Below are 23,183 nucleotides of genomic sequence, written 5' to 3' on the forward strand. Positions count from 1 at the left end.
GGATGAATGTCCACACAGGTATATTATATTAACCCTCAGTAGAACAGGAAAAGTAACCAACACTCTATCGGCTGGGGCCAATGGACTCCTTAGATCTTTATTTCATATTTAGGTCAATTTACAAACAATTTAAAGAAAAATAATAGTGAAAAAACAACTTTATTAGAAATTTTAGTAAAAATTTAAACATAACAAACCCACATTGCTATTTTATATTTTCCTGGCATATGCATATATATGTATATACACACACACATACATACAAACACATACATATTATAAATATACAAATATATACTCGCATACATACACAAACACATCTGAAAAAGGCTACGTCATTTGAACGAAATTGTTAACAGACAGAAATAAACCTGGATTGGCCAGGCATGGTGGCTCATGCCTACTCCCAACACTTTGGGAGGCCAAGGTGGGTGGATCACTTGAGGCCACGAGTTTGAGACCAGTCCGGCTAACATGGCAAAACCCTGTCTCTACTAAAAATACAAAAATAAGCTGGGCGTGGTGGTGCACACCTGTAAACCTAGCTACTCAGGAGGCTGAGGCACGAGAATCACTTGAACCTGGGATGCGGAGGTTGCAGTGAGCCGTGATTGCACCACTGTACTGCACTCCAGCCTGGGTGACAGAGCAAGACTCAGTCTCCAAAAAAAAAAAAGAAATGAACCTCCATCACACAGACTCGGTCTCCAGAAAAAAAAAAAAAAGAAAAAAGAAATGAACCTGGATTGCACAGGTTTATAAAAGCTGAATCTAGGTTTCAAATACATCTCTAGCAGATCATCATTACTATCACTACTTCTGGTTCTTCTTGGACTTGCATTGTAGAAATGCAGTGTTTTTGAAAACACTGATGGCTCTTAATTTAAAGAGGACAGCCATATTCTTTGCTCCCTAATTGCAATATACTTTCAGTTTTAGATTTATAAACATCAGTCAGAATGATCAAGCCAATGACTTGTTTTCATTTCTATGCCATCTATTTCCTTCTTATCGCTTTTGTATACACAAGGGCCTTCAACATATCATTTACAAGCTGTATCAAGTAAATGTTCACATATAAACATCATATGAGATCCAACAATACTATCACACATCCTCTTGGCAAAATGGGATGGCCCCTCCCCACTGCCCACAGAGCAGAGATTATTTCTCTGTTATTTACTGCTATATCCTCAACAGTACCTGACACATGGCAGGTTCCCTCTAAAAAATATTAAATACATGAATTAATTAATGAAATTCATGTGTTTTCTTTGTAGTTGAGACCTGATGAAGAGTTACAGTAGAAACGCTTAAGAGGTATGAATACTAACCATTTACCTTAACATCCTCTCCAACTTCCCTCCTCCTATTTCCTGATGGCAGCCTTTTGTTCTGGTGCCCTCCCAACTCCCCACAGTCCATATACTTTGGAAGAAGATGAATCTACCCCCACATCCAGGAGTGGACTATGGTTAGTTTGAGCTAACCAGCATGGTCCATTCCCCTAAGCAATCAAATCAAGCTCAATTGAAGGGCTCCAGCTTGGATTGCAGCAGAGTATTCTCTTTCTTTCAAGAGAGTCATGCATGGATATGGGGCCCAGAACTGAAGTTTTAGGCCACCAACCCATATATAAAGCTGGCAAACAGAGTAAACTATAGGAATTTCAGAAAAATTCAAAATGACTGGATTCAGGCAATCCTAACAGCCTTATAGTTTAAGTCAATTTGTGAAAATGCTTTGTTAGATGGAGGTGAGAGCTCATTATCTAACTAGATGATATATTAGAAATGATTACAAATTGGTTCTGCTTCAGTCCACATCTGTTCTCCAGGGAAGGAATTGATTGGTGGAGATATAAAATTAGCTCTAATGATTACAGAAAGTTTCTAGGTAATGTCTGGAGAGGATCAAGTGAGATTAAGGAGCATGACCTTCTTGGTATAACATGACTACTGTCAGAGCTTCTAGAGCACTAGATCCTCAATAAGAATACCAACTTGTAAGTGCTTTCACTTATCTCCTCATCCAGAACCTGCTCCCACCTTTTACTCCAATTAAATAAAAAATTTCTATCTTGGAAACTCACCCAGTAAAATTTTACCTGCCCATTTGATGAAAAGGACTATTTTGCCACAGGATTTCTATCAGAATTCAAGGCTCTAATAAATCAGATGTCACTTTTCCTCAAAGTGAAGTGTCCTTTCACTAACCAAAACCAAAACCCTCCATTTCTGTCCAGTGTCTCAGCCCCTCTTGAAGGCCTACTTCGAGGCTTCTTTCTGAAACGTGATGACACCTCTCCCTCTTCAATAGGATCAGATTAGTTTCATCAGCATGCAAACTATAGTAACACCTCCATCGTGAAAAAGTCTCATAGATCCCTCATACACTTCCAGCCATCACTACATTTTAATGAACTAACAGAGACTGATTTCTAGGAGGTACTTTTTTTTTTGGCAGGGGGACAGTCTCGCTGTTGTTGGCCTAGGCTGGAGCGCAATGGCGCGATCTCAGCTCACTGCAACATCCGCCTCCCAGGTTCCAGCAATTCTCCTGCCTCAGCCTCCCGAGTAGCTGAGATTACAGGTGCCCACCACCACGCCCTGCTAATTTTTGTATTTTTAGTAGAGATGAGGTTTCATCATGTTGGCCAGGCTGGTCTCGAACTCCTGACCTCAGCTGATCCACCCACCTGGGCCTCCCAAAGTGCTGGGAAGAGGTATTGTTAACTGCAAAAACTAAAGTGCAAGAATATATATAAAATGCTACTAGCGTAAGAAAGATTGGAAATAGTTGAACAAATAGGTATAGCCTTAATTTTGCAGACAGAAACATGAAGGATAATCTAGAAACTAATGAGACTCACTAACACCCTCAAGGGTGGGAACTGGAGGGAAGAGATTAGAGGGAGGAAGTGGGTACTGACACTTCTATGATTATATCTCTTTGAATAGTTTAGACTTCTGAAACCATATTAATATTTCATATATCAAAATAAAATAAATAGGAGTGAGGAAACCTAACATTACCTCTAATGAATAAAACACAACCACAATAAAGAAATAACCTAAGTAACTCTTCACACAATATGTTTAGTATTGTATATTACAGTATTACATACCTTCAGTCCAAAGATATAAAGTACAGCTACTCCTTGACTTGCAATGGGGTTATATCCCAATAAACTCATGGGATGTTGAAAATATCACAACTGGAAAATGCATTTTACAGATGCTCCTCAACTTAAAATGGGGTTACAATTTCTACTGAATGCGTATCACTTTTGCACCATCGTAAATTGAAAAATCGCTAAGTCAAACCATCGTAAGTGAGGGACTGTACTGTCAATAGGTAATAAGCTCTGGATAAAAGGTATGTTTACCACAGTGGTATGGATCAGCAACTCTGAAACTACTTTCAGTACGTTACAGGATTGAGCAAATGAGTCAATATACTGCAACTACTACAAATATGGGAAGGGAGAAGGTAACAATGAACTGGATAAACTGTGGTGATAAACTGGAAATGGAGGTAACAATATAAACTCATGGTTTTCAACATGTAAGTACAGAAATGGTTGTAAACATGTGTGTGTGAATATGTAATGTAATTTCTCTACTTATTTCTTAGGTCTGTCTTGAGAAGCAAAGACACCCATGTAACAGTGAGCACATGTTGTACCCAGATCTTGGTTCTTCAATACCATTCCCCACTAATAGGAACTAAGAACTTGCACCTGTGGCTGCAATGGAGTAACTGGTACTGGATCCCCTCCCTCAAAATATATGAAATGGCTCAGCTATTGATCAACAGGCAGTAAAAGACTACCATCTGGGATCCTGTGACTGTCCCTGTTTTCTTCCTGAAGACAACTGACAGACTGGTAGAAGGCAGGGGTACCCCAACAAAGCACTGTGGTCTTGCTGATCTGAGATCAGCGTGCAGGGAGGCTGAGGTGCCTGGAATTTACAGGGCAGATAAATGGAAAGGTGGGGTAACCTCTCAGAGGAAGAGCTCCAGTAATCTGCACTAGGGTTCCCTAATGCTTAGGCTGAAGAGTAAACTCCCAATTCATAGAAAATTACTAGAGAAAGAAAAAACAACCAGGGAGCTATGATATGAACAAATCCTAGAGATTACACTGAGCTGAAAGGCATTCACACTATGACCAGCAGGAATAGAGAGAACTTGTGAACACCTATGTCCAGCTGGACTGATCCTCCAGGACAGTAACTACCTTCTGCAGCAAAACCACACTGAATAAGAAAGATACCTAATAGGCATGTGTCCTAACTGTCACAAAACAAAACCAATTGACAGTGATTTCACATAATTCAAAAGAAAAAAAATTACCAAATGTTTACAGTCACAAAAAGGTAACAAACATAATATCCATTAATATAAAATTTAATGAGTAAATAATACTGGTATTAATCATGTTGCCTTTTTCTTTAGAGAATGTAAAAATATTGACTACCTCCATCTCTTTCAACCTTATTTTACCCCGAAAAGCGATACATTATTCAAATGAAACTTCAACTCAGGGAGTTTTTAAGAACCATAAACCTCAAGATCATCCTAATTGGTACTGGCCTTCAAATCTAGCATTCACCCAAATGACACTATCACTGAACAAAATACTTCTCAAACTATGAGTTGTACAACTGTTTCCAGATCACTCACCAAGCACACAAGAAAAAATGAACATTTTTATTTTTATGTCAAGAAAAACAGCCTCCATGGCCAAGCCTCTCCAGCTTCTTCCTGCAAAGCCCAGTGTAACTGACCCCTGCTCCTCCAGCTGGAACAAACAGAGAAAACTGGAGTGTGAACCAGAAGACAGCAAAAAACAGCCTGCAGGCCAGTCTGCACCCAGCTTTTATATCTTTTCTAAGGGTTGTAAAGATAAAACAAAGAATATGTGACAAAAATTGTTAAGAGGCACACAAAGCCTAAAATATCTGGCCTTTTACACACAAAATTTACTAACCTCAGTCTAGACTAATGCCAGTTCCCAGAGAAAGCCCTGAGAAGGCAAACTACTACTGAGTATCAATTTCCAGAAGCAGACTGACAAAAATCTAATTTTTTCTAATTTTTGAAGTCTCCCTTTCTAACTGCTGGAGCTCTACTCAAGCTGACCAAAGTTCTAGAGCTGAATTCCACTCCCCTGGCCTCACGCAAGAGGGGTCTCCTGCAGGAAGGACCCCTTCCAGCCTCCCACTGCCCACAATGCTCACCTCACCACATAACTGGGCAGCCTTGGAGAAAGGAGACTGAGAGAACCACCTAGGCTCTCTGACCAGCTGCCCACCCACTGGGGGGGGGGGGCCCATTCTCTGCTCACCCCAACAGAGGCAGCTGTGCTCCTCCAACACATCCCTTGTGGTAGCAGGTGGGAGAGAGAACTTGAAGTCCATCTGGGAACACATCAAAGCCATGTCTTTGAAATAGGTTTAACGGTAAGTCATAAAGCTAATGTTTTAATCTCCACTGGTTAAATTTACTGGTACCCTAGATACAACCTTCTATTTATAAGACTGACAATATCTCAAGAACAAATCACTCTTCTTAACCACACAAGCCACCTACGCATGCTCTGTATCAAAGCTTGTTTTATTTAACCATGACATTTTGCCAGTGTTACTTCCTCAACAACCAAAATGGTTCACAGTCATCCCATGAACTATTTGCTAAGTGCCTTCTATGGGCCAGGCACTGTTCTGGCAATAGGCCTCTGTCCTAATGCCGACGAAAGGAGCTTATCTGCGGGGGAGGCTGACCGATAATCAATAAGTAAAAAATAAATTCAGGAACAGAAACGTTCAGAGATGAAGCTGAAATAGAAAAATGTGATGGAGGCTGGGGGAAGTAGGGAGACCTGCTTTGGTTTAAGTGATGAGGGAACAGCTATCTAAGATGACATTAGAGCAGAGGCCTTTCTGAACACAAAGAGAACACTGAGCACAACGAGTTGGAGAGAAGAATGAGCTTTGTCAAGCAGAGAGAGTAAGAAAGGCAGTGGGAAATTGGTGGGAAAAGGCAATGTGGCCAGAGTAGGCGAGACCTGACACACTTGGTATCAGTTTCCTGGTGCTGCTGGACAAATAACTACAAGCTTAAAGGGATTACCTGACAATTCTAGGTCAGAAGTCTAAAATGGGTTGGCAAGGCTGCATTCCTTCTGGAGGCACTAGGGAAGATGAGCTCCCTTGCCTTTCCCAGCTTCTAGGGGCTGTCCACATTCCTTGGCTCATGGCCCCTTCCTTGCTTCTCTCCAACTTCTGCTTCCTGTTGTCATTTCTCCTGCTCAGAGTCCTCCTGCCTCCCTCTTGTATGAACCCTTGTCTTTACATTGGGCCCAGTGGATACATCAGGAAAATCTCCCCATCGTAAGATCTTCACCTTCCTCACATCTGCGAAGTTCCTGTTTCCATGTAAGGTTCCAGCATTAGGACGTGGACAACTTTGGGGGTCATTTCTGCCTCCCACACACTTTATTTCTGAACAGTGTCTGAAATAGCAGAGTGATGTGATCCATTAACTTTTTTAAGATCACTTGGGCTGCTGTGTGGGGAAAGGGCAAGAGTGGAAGCAGATTAGTCAGCAGGTTATTACTAATATATATTTCCTATTCCTTAAAAAGAAAATCTCTACAGATCCTAAAATATTATACAGGTAGGCTTTTTAAAAAATGGAATTAGAGTCAGAAATGAATTAGCAACAACCAATCAATCATTACTTACACAGAAAGGGCACGAGTACTCTGAGTCATTTTTAACGGCATCTCTGACGTGCTCAAATGAAAACATTAAAATTTAAGTGCAGCTGACCTTTGAACAACATCAGGTCTACTTGTACACAGATTTTCTTCCACCTCTGCCACCCCTTTGAGACAGCAAGACAACCCCTCCTCTTTCTCCTTAACCTACTCAACATGAAGATGACAAGGATAACCTGTGTGATGACCCACTTCCACTTGATAGTAAATGTATTTTCTCTTCCTTATGATTTTCTTAGTAACATTTTCTTTTCTTTAGCTTACTTTACTGTAAGAATACAGCATATAATACATATAACATACAAAATGTTTGTTATTCAACCCTTTATGTTACCAGTGAGGCCTCCAGTCAACAGTAGACTATTAGTAGTTCAGTTTTTGAGGAGTCAAGTTATGGGAGGATTTTCAACTGTGAGGGGTGGGGGCAGGGGTGCAGGTGGAGGTGTCATCTCTCCTAACCTCTCATGTTGCTCAAGGGTCAACTATAAGAAAAGAAGGGCCTCAAATCAGTTATCTAAACTTCCACCTCAGGAAGCTAGAAATAAGAGTAAATTAAACCCGAGGCAAACAGAGAGAAGAAAATAATGAAGAAATCAATGAATAGAAAGAAAAGCAAAATTAAAAAAAAGGAAACCAAAAGCCACTTATTTGAAAAGAAAAACAAAAGTGACTAATGTTTTGCTAGTATTTAAGAAAAAAGACACAATGTATCAATATCAAAAATAAATAATCAGACATTGGCCAGGCACAGTGGCTCACACCTATAATCCCAACACTTTGGGAGGCTGAGGCAGGCAGCCTTGAGGCCAGGAGTTCAACACCAGCCTGGCCAACATGGTGAAACCCCATCTCTACTAAAAATACAAAAATTAGCCAGGTGTGGTGGTGCATGCCTGTAATCCCAGCTACTCGGGAGGCGGAGGTTGCAGTGAGCTGAGATTACACTGCTGCACTCCAGCCTGGGTGACAGAGCAAGACCCTGTCTCAAAATAAATAAATAAATAATCAATCAGATATCATTATAGATTCAATGTAGTAAAAGGATAAGGAATAATATGAACAATTTTATGGCAATTAACTTGAAAACTTAGATAAAACACAAATTACCAAAACTCACTCAACTTAAAAGACACAAATTACCAAAACTCACTCAAAAAGAAATGTAAACCAAAAATAAAATTCTGAGTTCGCCAACTGACTGATGGACCCTCCCCTCCACCAAGGGCAATCCAAAGCTAACCTGAGAAACTAGTTCAGGCCATGATGGAAAGTGGGAGTGGGAGTAGGACAGTCTTCATTATACTCTCCTCCCGTTGGAATTCAGGCACAGATTACCAGCATTAACATCAACACAGGACCTGAAGACTGACAGAATAGGCCCTTTAAGTCTGACAAGAAACATTTACAATCTATTTTCTCTGAAGCTTCCCACCTGAAGGCTTCATTTGCATAATAAGAACCTTGGTCTCCACAACTAAGACACTGCCTTCCACTGATTCCAGGTCTTCAGATAAATTCTTTCAACCAATTGCCAATCAGAACATCACTGAATCTACCTATAACCTGGAAGGCCCCCTATCCCTCACTGCTTCCAGTTGTCCCACCTTTCCAGACTGAACCAACGTACATCTTACATGTATTGATTGATGTCTTATGTCTCCCTAAAATGTATAAAACCAAGCTGTAGACTGAACACCTTGGGCACACATTCTCATGATCTCCTGGGGCTGGTCACTCATATTTGGCTCAGAATAAATTTCTTCGAATATGTTACAGAATTTGACTTTTCAAACAGAAGTAACTCAAGTAGCCCTGTATTTATTAAAGATATCAAATTCATAGTTAAAAATCTTCCCACAAAGAAACTTCCTAGACCAAACGACTTCGCTGGTGAATTTTACCAAACAATTAAGAAAGAAATAATGACAACTATGCAAACTCGTTCAGAGAAATAGAAGGAAGGAACATTTCCCAATTCATTTTATGAGACCAGCACTATCCTGATACCAGAACTATAGACCTTACAATAAAAGACGGCAAACCAATTTCTCTTATGAACAGTTACAAAATCCTAAAAAACTTAAGCAAATCAAATCCAGCAGTATATAAAAAGGATTAATGATCGAGAGGTCTGTTCCAGGAATACACAATTGTTAATAATTGATAATCAATCAATCATTCACCATATTGACAGGCTGAAAAATAATATGCGAATCTTAATAGATGCCAAAAAGAGATTTGACAAAATTCAATACATGTTCATGAAAAAAAAAAATGCCTCAGCAAACTACAAATAAAAAGAAACTTTTCACCCTGATAAACTGCATCTGTGAAAAAACTACAGCTAACATCACACTTAGTAGTAAAAGACTGGATGCCTTCCCTGTAAGATTGAGAAAAGACAAAGACGAACACTCACACTGCTTTTAGTCAACTCTATAATGAAAATGTAATGGATATAAGAAAAAAAATAAAAGGTGAACAGATAGGAAAGGAAGAAGTAAAACTATCTTTATTCACAAATGACTTGACTACCTTTGTAGAAAACCCCAGAGTATCTACAAAAAAGAGTCCTAGAAGTAAAAAGTGCATTTAACAAGGCTGCAGGATACAAAGACAATATACAAAAATCAATATACTAGCAATATACTAGTAATAAAAAATTGGGAGTAAAATTAAGAAGAAATGCCACTTACAGTAACATCAAAATACATGAAAAACTTAGAAATAAATTTAACCAAACACGTCTAAGACCTGAACATGGTAACAGACAGTGGGGTACTGGCATTAAAAATATCCAGAGAAGGCCAGGCGTGGTGGCTCACGCCTGTAATCCCAGCACTTTGGGAGGCCGAGGCAGGTGGATCACGAAATGAGGAGATCGAGACCATCCTGGCTAACACGGTGAAACCACGTCTCTACTAAAAATACAAAAAATTAGCCAGGCGTGGTGGCGAGCCCCTGTAGTCCCAGCTACTCGGGAGGCTGAGGCAGGAGAATGGTGTGAACCCGGGAGGCAGAGCTTGCAGTGAGCCAAGATCACGCCACTGCACTCCAGCCTGGGTGACAGAGTGAGACTCCATCTCAAAAAAAAAAAAAAAAAAAACACCCAGAGAACCCTGACATAACTCACACATATACTGTCAACTGATATTTTAGACAGGTCCCAAAATAATGTAATGGGGGAAAAGTTGGTCTTTTTGACAAATGGTGCTGGGAGAATTGAAAATGCAACAAAACAAAAACCCCCAAAAAAGCCACCTGTGTATAAAAAAAAATACTTGGTTGTTTTTATTCCAGGTTCCTGGCCCAAAGCTCCTAAAACCCTCAGAATTTCCTGAGTGATAGAGTGTCTTTTAAGTTATTCCTAACATGCCCTTCTCAACCAAACCTGAGTTTATGCTAATGAAGTGACTCTTAGAGGGCCCCTAGATAGCTCCAGGACAGGCGCTGGTCACCAGAAATATCAAGCCATGATCAGAGGGTTAGAACTTTCAGTGCCCTACCCACACCTTCGGGGAGTGAGAGGAGCTGGAGATTGAGCTCAATCGCCAATGGCTAATGATGTAATCAATCATTATGTAAAGAGGCCTCCATAAAAAAATCCCTGAAACAGGGCTTAGGGAGCTCCCAGGTTAGTGAACACATGGATGTGCTGGGTAAGTGGCACACCTGGAGAGGGTATGGAAGCTCTGCAACTCTCCACCCTAACTTTGCTCTAAGTACCTCCTCCACTTGACTGTTCCTCAGTTTTATCTTTTATAATAAACTGGTAATAGTAAATAAAGCACTTTCCTGAGTTTCGTGAGATGCTCTAGCAAATCCCATTCCTGAGACCAATTATGACGTCTTTTTTTCTAACACCACTTCTGACACCAAATGTCTGAGGGTTTCCACACCAATTCTTCAGCACCAAGCGGGTATCCAACAATTCAGTTAAATTCTGCCACCATCCAAAATTAGTGGGATCCCACAAGTTAAGGGGTCCCACAAGGCTGCCCTCACTTCAGATGCAACTCACAAGTCCCAGGGGCAACCCATATGTCTGAAACAACCAGCTATAGATTTGGGGATTCCCCTAAACTCCTCAGGTTACTTAATTCACTAGAATGACTCAGAATTTAAAAAAAAAAAAAACCACTTTATTTACTATATGCAACTCAGGAACAGACCAATGGAACAGATGCATAGGGCAAGGTATGGGAAGAGGGAGTACAGAGCTTCCATGCCCTCTTTAGGAGTGCCAACCTCCTAGAAAATCAATGTGTTCACCAACCTAGAAGCTCCCTGAGCCCCATTTTTTGTTTTGTTTTTTTGAGACAGAGTCTCACTTTGTCACCCACGCTGGAGCACAGTGGCACAATCACAGCTCACTGCAGCCTCAATATCTCAGGCTCAAGCAATCCTTGCACCTCAGCCCCCTCAAGTAGCTGGGATTACAGGAATGTGCCACCACACCCAGTTAAGAGGGTTTTTTGTTTGTTTGTTTGTTTCTTTGTTTGTTTTTGTAGAGATGGGGTTTTGCCATGTTACCCAGGCTGGTCTCAAACTCAAGCCATCCACCTGCCTCAGCCTCCCAAAGTGGCAGAATTACAGGCATGAGCCACCGTGCCTGGCTCTGAACCCCGCTGTTTAAGGGTCTTTATGGAGGTTTCATTACCTCCATAGGGAGACACGAATGACTAAATCACTGGCCACTGGTAACTGAGCTGAATCTCTGGCCCCTTTCCCCTCTGGGGGGAGAGGGTGCTAAAAGTTCTAATCCTCTAACCCATGGCTGCTTTTTCTGACAAGCCGCCCCCCCATCCTGAAGCTATCTAGGGTCATCTCATTAAACAACAAAAAGCACTTAGACCATTCAGGAAACTCCCAGGGTTTTAAGAGCTCTGTACCAAGAACAAGGGCAAAGACCAAATATATTTTTTATTCTCTTTCACAACATATATAAAAATTAACTCAGAATACTTCAGAGTCCTAAATGTAAGATATAAAAACTACAAAAGTATTAGAAAACAGGAGAAAATCTTTGTGACTGTGGGGTAAAACAAAATTTCTAAAATTCACAAAAAGGTACAAACCATAAAAGGAAAAAAAATGATAAATCAGTCTTCATACACGTATACATACGTAACACACCTGCACGTTGTGCACACGTACCCTAGAACTTAAAGTATAATAAAAAACAGAAACAATATGTAAATTTTAAAAAAATCAGTCTTCATATAAAAAACTTTTGTTCTTCAAAACAAATTATAAGGCAGAAAAAAGGCAGGCCATTTAGTGGAAGAAAACTTACCAAATATAACAGATAGAAGTCTTGTATCAAGAATATAAAAAAAAAACCTCTTACAACTCAATGAGATGAGAGTCTAAGAAAAACATTGGGAAAAAATTCGAATAAACAAGTCATCAAAACAGATATACAGGTGACACATATGAAAAGTAAACTAAAACTACAATGAAATATGACTTTGTATCCATTAGGATGCCTACAGTTTTTAAACCTCATATTATCAAGTGTTGGTAAGCATGTGGAACGCCTGAAACTCTCATCCGTTGCTAGTGGGAATGCAAAATGATACCGAAAACAGTTGGCAGTTTCTTACAAAACTAAACACACAGGATAAAACCAGTAATTCTACTTCTGACTATTTACCTGAGAGAAATAAAATTATGCATTGCCAAAAAGGTGTGTGTGAATGGTCACAGAAGTGATGCATAAAAGCCAAACGATGGAAAAACCCAAATGACCATCACCTAATGAATAAACAAACTGTGAAACAGTCATACAATAAATACTATTCTCAGCAATAAAATAAAATACATGCCAATAAAATGAAACTAGTGAAACATGAATATGGATGAAGCTCAAACCATTATGTTAAATGAAAGAGGTCAGACACAAAAGACTACCCATAGTATGAGGCAATTTATTTTAAAAATTACAGAAGATGCTAAACTAGGAGTAGCAAGGAGATTAGTACTTTCAGAGATCAGGGCAAGGGAAGGGGCTTGACTGCAAATGGACACTAGAAAACTTTTTAAGTAACGAATATGTTCTGTATCATGATTCTGATCATGGTTTAAATACCTGTCAAAATTCATCAATTATACATTTTAAATTGGTAAACTTTATTCCAAGTAATTCATACCTAAATAAAACATTTTTTATTCCAACAAACAATATATGACAACAACAAAAAAACAAAACCCTATATAGCTAAACTAATACAAACTTGTTAAACTACTACAAATTTGTGGTATCTATCCCTTCACGTTACTTATCAAACTCTCTGAAGGACTAACAGTTAAATACATAAATATGACAATCTAAGATTCTGAAACAACAACGGCCAGGTTACTTCATAGTCCAAGGTGCCCACACATCTATCCAGATCATGACATTTTTATCCATATGAACAGCACACAACATTCAATAATGCATGTTGACAATTTTAGTGACAAGTCAGTCTTTAGTCATAACATAATTTACTAGAATTCAAAAGCAGAAGCAAAACTACCTTTACTTTTTTATAAAACCCACAATGGTGTAATTCAGTGAAACAATTTAGGGTTCTACATATAGCCATCAATTACCAAGAATTGTTTATCATATATCTTAGGAATTTCAAAAGAAAAAATGCTCACTCTCAGTAATTTCTCACAAAATTTCATTTCAAAAATGTTCTGGTAAAAACAATGCATGTGCACTTTGTTACTTTGAATTAGAAAAGTAAAAGAACAAAAATAAACAGATGACGGTGATTTCACATTTACACCCAACGCAGCAGCCCAATCAGACTTCTTTAGAATTTTGTGATTGGCAAATATTAAAATTTTAACTACATAAACATTTTGAAATAGCAGAATTGTTTTGACTTTTATGTGTGTGCGTGTGTGTGTGGGTGTGTGTATGTGAGGCAGACACACACACACACACACACACACACACACACACACACAGAAGAGAGAGGGAGAGAGAGAGAAGGTAAACTAAAAGTGATTAAACAGTTTTTAGAATATGTAAGGAGGCAGCACACATTCAGGCCAATCTCACATAATCCATGTAGCCAATGCTTCACAAGAAGCTTTGACTAACAAAATTATATTTCTTAGTATTCTAAGAGAAGTACAGGCAAGCCATGAACCCAGAAGTGGTGTTCTAATCTACAAGAAAGAATACACAACAGTGATTCCCAACCTGAAGGGTATGACTATGATCACACATTTACATCCAGTGTAGCTGGCCAACCAGAAAGACTTTTCCAGAATGTCACGATCGACAATATATTAAAATTTGGGGTTTGGCACACCATGTGAAAACACATTATGTATGGGAAACACTGTTTGTATCTGTGACAACTATGACATATTTTTATCTGTATTTACATATTACTGTGGTTAATAGAAACATCCATTTTAATACATTACTGTAACAATGACATTTTGACATTACACACCTTCTCAATGTAGGGCCACTAAAATGTCTAAGTGTATAAAAATTTAAGAACTTTAAAGAGACACCTCATATTTCTTCTAGGTTCTAGATTAGAAACCACAGTCTAAGAGAAAACTCTGTCCTAATTGTCAAGAGAAGTAGTTTCAGCTAAGCCACCACCTTTAACCAGGTCTTTCACTTCACGGGGATTCTATAAAATTAAAGGGTCTGAATTATTCTACAGGAACTCTTTTAGTCTAAAATCTATCTTCTCAAATGTTGTAACGGGTCGGGCACAGTGGCTCGCGCCTGTAACCCCAGCACTTTGGGAGGCCGAGGCAGGCGGATCACTTGAGGTCAGGAGTTCAAAACCAGCCTGGCCAACATGGTGAAACCCCCGTCTCTACTCAAAATACAAAAATTAGCTGGGCATTGCGGCAGGCGCCTGTAATCCCAGCTACTCGGGAGGCTGAGGCAGGAGAATCACCTGAACCTGAAAGGCAGAGGTTGCAGTAAGCAGAGATCATACCACTGCACTCCAACCTGGGTGACAGAACATGATTTCATCTCAAAAAAAAAAAAAACAAAAAAAAAGTTGTAACAATAATTTAGGAACTCAGTTAATATCCCAATTTTAGTTTCCAAAAAAAGAAAAATACACTAATATACTTCGTATTTTTCAAAATTACTTTGCATATATTTGCTTAATATAATTTAATATAACGAAGTTATTTCAGAAAGTTTGAAGACAGAAAAAATATCACCTTTAATCCATGATCTTTTTTTCTTAATTTTTTCAAACAGGGTCTCTGTCACCCAGGCTGAAATGCAGCGGCACAATCACGGCTCGCAGCTTCGATCTTCCAAGCTCAAGTGACTCTCCCACCTAAGCCTCCTGAGTAGCTAGGACTACAGGCACGCACCACCATGCCTGGCTAATTTTAGTATATTTTTGGAGAGACAGGGTTTTGCCATGTTGCCCAGGCTGGTCTTGAACTCCTAGGCTCAAGCCAACTGCCTACCTCGGCCTCCCAAAGTGCTGGGACTACAGGTGTGAGCCACCTGGCCCATGAACTTATTGGCCGACATAGTTTACACAGCTACAGTAATAATGGCCATAACATTTTATATACAACTCTATGCTTGTAACAGGTATTTTCCACACTCCATGTATATCACTTTATAAGTATCGTATTTATATGTCTTTATATGTATGACTTTAAATATCTACTTAACATTCTAATGAGCGCATTGGTATATAATAAGTCACTTAAAGAGAACATCCTGGTAGAGTCCTTAGAAAATTTCATCCTCATATAAACATCACTGAGTATATATACACAAACCTAGATGGTATAGGCCAGGGGTCCCCAACCCCTGAGCTGATGAATGGTACTGGTCTGTGGCCTGTTAGGAACCGGTTACACAGCAGGAGGTGAGCACAGGCAAGGGAGCATTACTGCTTGAGCTCTGCCTCCTGTCAGATCAGCAACCGCATTAGATTCTCGTAGGAGCACAAACCCTACCGTGAACTACGCGTGCGAGGGATCTAGGTTGCACGCTCCTTATGAGAATCAGGCCGAGATGGCCTGATGATCTGAGATGGAACAGTTTCACCCTGAAACCATCCCCTACATAAACAGGATATATGGTATAACATATTTCTCTTAGGCTACAAACCTGCACGGTGACTGTATTGAATGCTGTAGGTAACTGTAACACAATGCTAAGTATTTATATGTACCTAAACAGAAAAGGTACAGTAAAAATACAGTATTATAATCTTATGAGGCTGGGCACAGTGGCTCACCCATGTAATCTCAGCACTTTGGGAGGCCGAGGCAGGTGGATCACCTGAGGTCAGGAGTTCAAGACCAGCCTGGGCAACATGGTGAAACCCCATCTCTACTAAAATTACAAAATTTAGCTGGGCATGGTGGCACACACCTGTATCCCAGCTACTCAGGAGACTGAGGCACGAGAATCACTTGAACACTGGAGGTGGAAGTTGCAGTGAGACAAGATCACACCATTGCACTCCTGCATGGGTGACAGGGAGGCCCCGTCTCAAAAAAATAAAAACAAATAATCTTATGGGACCAGCATTGTATAACGCAGGCTACTGTTAATCAAAATGTTGTTATGGAGCACATGACTGTATTTGTGTATATATATACACATATATAAAAAAAAGTAAAATACTAGGACAAAAATAATTATTATTTTTATTAGGGGATGAATAAAGTAGAGGAAGTAGGGTTAGAAAGAGTTCTCTCTGTATACATTTTCATATATTTTGACCTACCATGCTACTTTTTTAAACTAAAAATTGATTTAAAAACTTAAAATGTAAGTGAAGTACTTAATAATGCTAAATAATAGGTAGATTTCTGAGAAGTCAGAAATCACTTCGCCCAAGCTCCAATGCAATGTAGGAATCTCTTTAATGTTTATCTGTTTTCCTAGCATTTTAGAAAAAAGATGTAGCCAAATTTACTATCAGTAAATAGGAGAGTGGTATGAGACAATTCAGAGAAGCTGCTTATTATATCCCAACCATTCCTGAAAAAAAATCAGTGAATTAAAGCACAGTTTAAAGGCTGATTAATTCCAGCAAATAAATGCTGAGTCCCTGTTGTTTGCTGTGTTCTGAGAATGTAAAAGATGATTCTCAAAGAATAAGAGGAGTTCCTATGCTCAAGAAATTTGAGGCAAGACCATTTGCTAAGCTTTAAGTATTTAGAAATGAGCAAGGTATCACTGGAATACAGTATTAATATATACAGAGAAACCTTTGTGGGAGAAGAAAAAGAAGAGGGAAAATGATGACTTTCAAGGGATGGAGAAGAGGCTGAAAGGATAATCAATAAACGGTACACTGTGTTTTTGAAGTTTCTTTTTTTTTTTGAGCCGGAGTCTCACACTGTCGCCCGGGCTGGAATGAGGTGGCGTCATCTCGGCTCACTGCAACCTCTGCCTCCTGGGTTCAAGCGATTCTCCTGCCTCAGCCTCCTGAGTAGCTGGGATTACAGGCACCTACTACCACGCCTAGAAAATTTTTTGTATTTTTAGTAGAGACAGGGTTTCACTGTGTTGGCCAGGCTGGTCTCGAACTCTCGACCTTGTGATCCACCCACCTCGACTTCCAAAGTGCTGGAATTACAGGCGTGAGCCACTGCGCCCAGCCGAGGTTTCTTTTAATATTACTACTTTGGAATACAAATTAAAGCTTTAATTATGTGAAAGACCACATTCTTCAACAATAACTGATAAATGTGGCCTGATTAAGATTTTTATATTAATATAGGCTGTAAGTTTAAATATTCTTTAAACAATGTAAAGAGATTTTATTTACCTAGAATTTTATTTCATATGTACATGTTAAAAGACAGACCTCTTTGGGAGGCCGAGGTGGGCGGATCATGAGGTCAGGAGATCGAGACCATCCTGGCTAACACGGTGAAACCCTGTCTCTACTAAAAATACAAAAATTAGCCGGGCTTGGTGGCGGGCACCTGTAGTCCCAGCTACTCGGGAGGCTGAGGCAGGAGAATGGGGTGAACCCAGGAGGTGGAGTTTGCAGTGAGCCGAGATCATGCCACTGCACTCCAGCCTGGGTGACAGAGCAAGACTCTGTCTCAAAAAAAAAAAAAAGACAGACCTACTGGTCAGCTTATAAATGTAAATACATGTAAAAAGGAGGCCAGGTGTGGCCTGTAATCCCAGTCCTTTGGGAGGCCGAGGCAGGTGGATCACCTGAGGTCAGGAATTCAAGACCAGCCTGGCCAACATGTTGAAACCCCGTCTCTAGCAAAAATACAAAAAATTAGCCAGGCGTGGTGGCGGGCACCTGTAATCCCAGCTACGCGGGAGGGTGAGGCAGGAGAATCACTTGAACCCAAGAGGCAGAGGCTGCAGTGAGCCGAGATCGTGGCACTGCACTCCAGCCTGGGCAACAAGCGTGAAAGTCCGTCTCAAAAAAAAAAACAAGAAAGGAAAACCTTTCGGAGAAATCTGAAAGAACAGTTCCATCATATACACTGAATTACTAAAAGAGAATGATATGCCCCAATTTTTCTATAATTAAGGCACTGACTTTTGTTGACAAAATACGGTCACAAATCTTGAGTTAAAAGATTATCCTGATTGTACGAAAGTTTAAAAGCACATAAGGCAAAGTAAATAGATTAAATTAACTTGTTAAAAAGTACTCAAGGCTAACATGTTATTCTAATAAACAGCATGTGGTATATTATTTGAGGACGTTTTGCATGTCCTCAAAAAGGCAATCTGTAACAGACATCCACAAACTGTGCTAAAGCATTAAAGCTTTTTTCAAAGTATATTCCTAATGCAGAAATCTAGAACAAATGGGCTGCAAAATAGTATGTAAAATAAAAAGAATTCCACCAGTAACTATAGTGCAATAATTATAAAACCTACTGCCAACAGAAAAACAATGCCAGGATGACCACTAACACCTATTTTTAAAATGTTAATCTGTCTTCACAACACTGATATCACTCCTCAAAAACTCATATAATTGGGCCTTCTTTAAAAACCCTAAAGCTACTCTGTATCTTCCCAATAAGCCATCCAATGACCTTCAGAGAACCTCTCAACCATCAGTCATGTGTTACACTCCTTTACCTCAAGATCACATTCACCTGGTGAATATGATCTAGACATAAGAATCCTAATTCTCTTGATATAAGTCTTTCACATTGTTTAAAAAAACAAAGAACTCAAAATATACATAAAACCCTTATAAGCACTCCTACTAAGCAGACAGTATTACTCACATCTGACAAATGTAAAAACAGAAATCTGTACTGCATAACACCATAACCCTAGCAGCTGGGAGTAATAAACCTACACTCTCTGGTTACTCAACTGGAATTAAAACTAACTCTTTTCGGTATCCTACATTTTAAGAAATGTATTAAGGAGGCAAGAAAACCTTATCAAAAGCCAAAATACACTGCATATTTCTAAATATCACACTATTCTGCAATATTTTAAGGCAGAAGCCACAGAGATTGAAGCTTAAAAAAATTGAGAATGCTTAAGAATGAAACTAGGGGCCGGGCACAGTGGCTCACCCCTGTAATCCCAGCACTTTGGAAGGCCAAAGATGGTGGGTCACTTGAGGTCAGCAGTTCGAGATCAGCCTGGCCAACATGGTGAAATCCTGTCTCTACTCAAAATACAAAAATTAGCTAGGCGAGGTGGCACGCGCCTGTAATCCCAGCTACTCGGGAGGCTGAGGAAGGAGAATCACTTGAACTGGGAAGATGAGGGCTGCAGTAAGCCAAGATCACGCCACTGCAGCCTGGGTGACAGAGAAAGACTCTATCACAAAAAAAAAAAAAAAAAAAAAAAGAATGAAACTAAAGAATATTGGCCACAATTAAGACACAACAAACAACATTGTACTACATGTACTACATGTACTACAAACAAGTATTTTAATGGCTCAAAGATTTTTTTCAACTTCCAAAACAATCTAAATGTTGCAAAAGCTTCTTTCTAATGCTGACAGACTAAGCATGTTTTTTTCTTGTGAATCAGTAAAACACAGACAAAGAGGAGTTGTTGGTAATGGGGTTCAAACCAAAGAACATTCTAATGGAAAACAGACTACTACTGAGGAAAAATCAGACTACAGTTTAATTTCATAATACAACATATTTACATACCAGCACAGAATATCCCTGGGACTTCACTCCTGATTATTATGGTCCGTACTTTCTTATCAGATTTCAAAGCATCCACAGCTTTTGATAGCTAAGCAGAAATAGGAAGCATAGGAGGAAAAAGAGAAAAAAAAAAAAACATTTTTACATTGATGACAATAATATATCTTAATATTAGAATCAAACAGTTTAATCTTTACACTCACCATTTTTATAAGATTTTTACTGAGTGAATTTTTGCCATAAGCTCTGTTTATTCCAAGCACCACAATTCCTAGTTAAAGGGGAAAAAAAGTACAAGCACTTGAGTGAGCAAGGCATTCAGAGAACAGACTCTACATCATACATCTAGCTAACTTCGAACTTAACAAATCAAAGAAATTCATGACATCACGTTCCCTTCAATCGATCTCTTCTTAAGCACCAAGGTAATTTGCAACATTTTGGTAAATTTTACATCACTAACTCAAACTAGAGGGAAGACCACACTTATTAGTGAAAATTTTAAGTTAAAGGATACTATTTAAAATGTGGTTTCATCATCTTCAAGTAGATACCGAAGTAACCGCTAATAAACCTTGTCACATGCAGGTATCATAGCAACTGCTTTTTCTAGGACCAGTTGTTAATATCTCAATTTTTTTTGTTGTTCATACTACACAGTTTTCAGTAATTCTATCCCAAGCTTCTCTCCTGATTTCTGTCTGATATACTTAACCTCAGGGCACTTCCATTTAGATGTCCAAGAAGTACTTCCAACTCAACCTATACAAAACAAAGTTCATTATCTCTCCCACAAACCCAGCTGTCACTCCTAACTGCCCCACTTTTTAATCAAAGACCATCATCTAAACCCAGCCTCCCATTCCTTCCAGTTACCAATTTTCTAAAAACAGTACTATGCATAGAATGCACCCCCTACTTAAAATCCTTTCATTATTTATTTCAAAATATCCAACTTCAAAGATCCTAATTTGATATTCAAAGTTCTACACAACCTCTACTAACCTTCTTGTTCCTGGAGTAGACAAATTTTCACCGTGTATCAGAAATACCTTCCACTGAGTCAGGGTGGGTACGGTTCTTATTTGCAACTGAGTTAAACTGAAGACAACAAAATGTACACTGCCTTCACTGTGCAAGAAACTGTGCAGACCCATTCTTTAAAGTATAAAGATGAACTTCTGCTCACAAGAGTAAATTTGCAAGAATTCCAAATGCTCTCAGTACAGAGAAAAGCATAAAGGACTGCTATCTGACAGGATCTGTATTAAACAGCTGAATGACTTTGGGTAGGTCCCAATACTACTGACAACAGCTACCACCAGTAGGCCTCAGGCACTGCTCCAGGTGCTTTAAGCGAATTAACTCATGTAATCCCCACCACAACCCAGAGGTGGGCACTACTTTTATCAATAGTTAATGGATAAAGAAATGGAGACTTGGAGAGGTGAAGTAACTTCCTTCAGCTATTAAGTGGTAATCTAACTCTATACTTGAATAAAACTGTGTTACACTGTTCAAGCTTCAGTTTCCTCAGGAATAAAATCAAGCAGCTAAGACTAGATATGTCCATTCATTCAAACATATTGAGTATGTACTATAGTGATCAGCAGCCATGGAACTAGAGTCTAGGAGGGAAATACAAACATTAATAATCATAGAACTCATTAATAATCATAAATATCATTAATAATCCATTCAAACTGCTTTACAAGCTGTAAGTGGTGCTACTGTAACTTGAAACCAGAATTGATAATGGTCTGGGGCAAAAGGACATGGTTAGGGAAAGCTTACCCCAGACAGTGAGGGTTAAGAAGGATAAGTCGGAGTTAAGGTGAGAGTGAAGGAGAGGGGCTGACTGCCAGGCAGAGGAAACAGGAAAAGCATAAACTAGTCATGGTCCCACTGAATGTCCTGTAACCTACGAGGGGGAGAAGAGAGTGACCAGTGAAAGTAAAGAGGTCAGCACAAGTCAGAAATATCCTTTACAGACCTTCTAAAAAGTCTGGTCTTCATCCTAATAACCATTGAAGGAGTTTACGTAGGTATAAACATATACACATGCACATACAAAACTGGGGGGGGGGAATAGTTTCTATACTTGGAGATCATATCAGAAGTAGATAGGGGTGGGAGCTTCAAGACACAATTCGAGTCCAATCAACAGATAACAGGTTTGGCTGAGATTGGTGGTGGTAGAAATAAAGGAAAGTGAAAGGATTCAAGAACTATTCAAAAATTTTAAATGAGTTAATGATGCCTAGACTGAGGACTGATTTAACTGGAAGAAAGTGTTAAGGAGTATTTACCAGGTTTCTGGCTTCACCAATTGGATGAAAGATGACATTTAATGAGACAAAATCATAAAACTACCAAGGTGAGGGTGGAGGGGAGTAAAGCTCATGAGTTCTGTTTTGAATTAAAGTGAATCTGAAGTGCCTTTCAGACATCCAAGTTGATACAACGTCCAAGGGCTAAGAATGCAGGCTCTAAAGTGTGATTGCTGGGGATGAAATCCCAGTCTGCCGCTTACCAGCTATTCGGCAAGTTACTTAACCTCTCTGATCCTCAGTTTCTTACTCTATTAAGATACTAACAGTTCCACACTCCATGGGACTGTATTAGAATCAAATGATATGCTACATGTAAAATTTACAACATGAGGACCCAATTAACCTCCCTTCTAGCATGAACACCTCTCATGCAGTAAGTATTAAAAGTTTCACCATAATTTCTGCTAGATATGATAATGCTGACATTATTACTGAAGGGTAAAGTGCCATCAAAATGTTTCTAACACAGTTAATTCCAGCAGTTTTGGTCCCATATCTGAGACTTGATGTTTTGAGTACTTCCACTTCAAAAAGCTAGAAATTAGCTGTGCAATCTGAAATGAATTATCTAATATGTAACAACTGTACCATCAAATGTATCTGTAGGCTTCTGGTATTCTAAAATGGAATGAAACCTTAGCTTTATTCAGCAAAGTCTAAAAGTTTTTGTTTTATAACTGTCTCACTTTAATTCACAATTCAATCACTTCTCAAGAACTCAATTATCATGCATCCTCCTCACATAACCTAGAAAGTTTACCAAACTCAGAAAAGCTTAGGCATTCACATGCCAACCTTAATTTTCCTGACTTTTCACAAAACATACAAAAATCTTCAGTGAATCTGTAACAAGGTCACATCACAGCATGAATCCTGCTCTATAAAGCTCACACAACTGAAAGATGAATGTAACAACTTTGCTGAGA

The 23,183-nt window shown here is 39.2% G+C and overlaps 1 protein-coding gene across 2 annotated transcripts in view; it reads right to left on the reverse strand.

Annotated features, from left to right (window-relative positions):
* Positions 1–23,183, reverse strand: part of AUH (AU RNA binding methylglutaconyl-CoA hydratase) — a 141,367-nt gene that overhangs the window by 112,695 nt on the left and 5,489 nt on the right. For both annotated transcript variants that reach the window (XM_004048249.5, XM_031014752.3), the window contains exons 2-3: positions 20,128–20,195; positions 19,925–20,012 (exon numbers count right to left, since the gene is read on the reverse strand). In XM_004048249.5, coding sequence (XP_004048297.1) covers positions 19,925–20,012; positions 20,128–20,195 — 156 coding nt within the window. The remainder of the gene's footprint in view (positions 1–19,924; positions 20,013–20,127; positions 20,196–23,183) is intronic.

This window comes from Gorilla gorilla, chromosome 13 (assembly GCF_029281585.2).
Source record: "Gorilla gorilla gorilla isolate KB3781 chromosome 13, NHGRI_mGorGor1-v2.1_pri, whole genome shotgun sequence".
In the NCBI taxonomy this organism is placed as follows: Eukaryota; Metazoa; Chordata; class Mammalia; order Primates; family Hominidae; genus Gorilla; species Gorilla gorilla.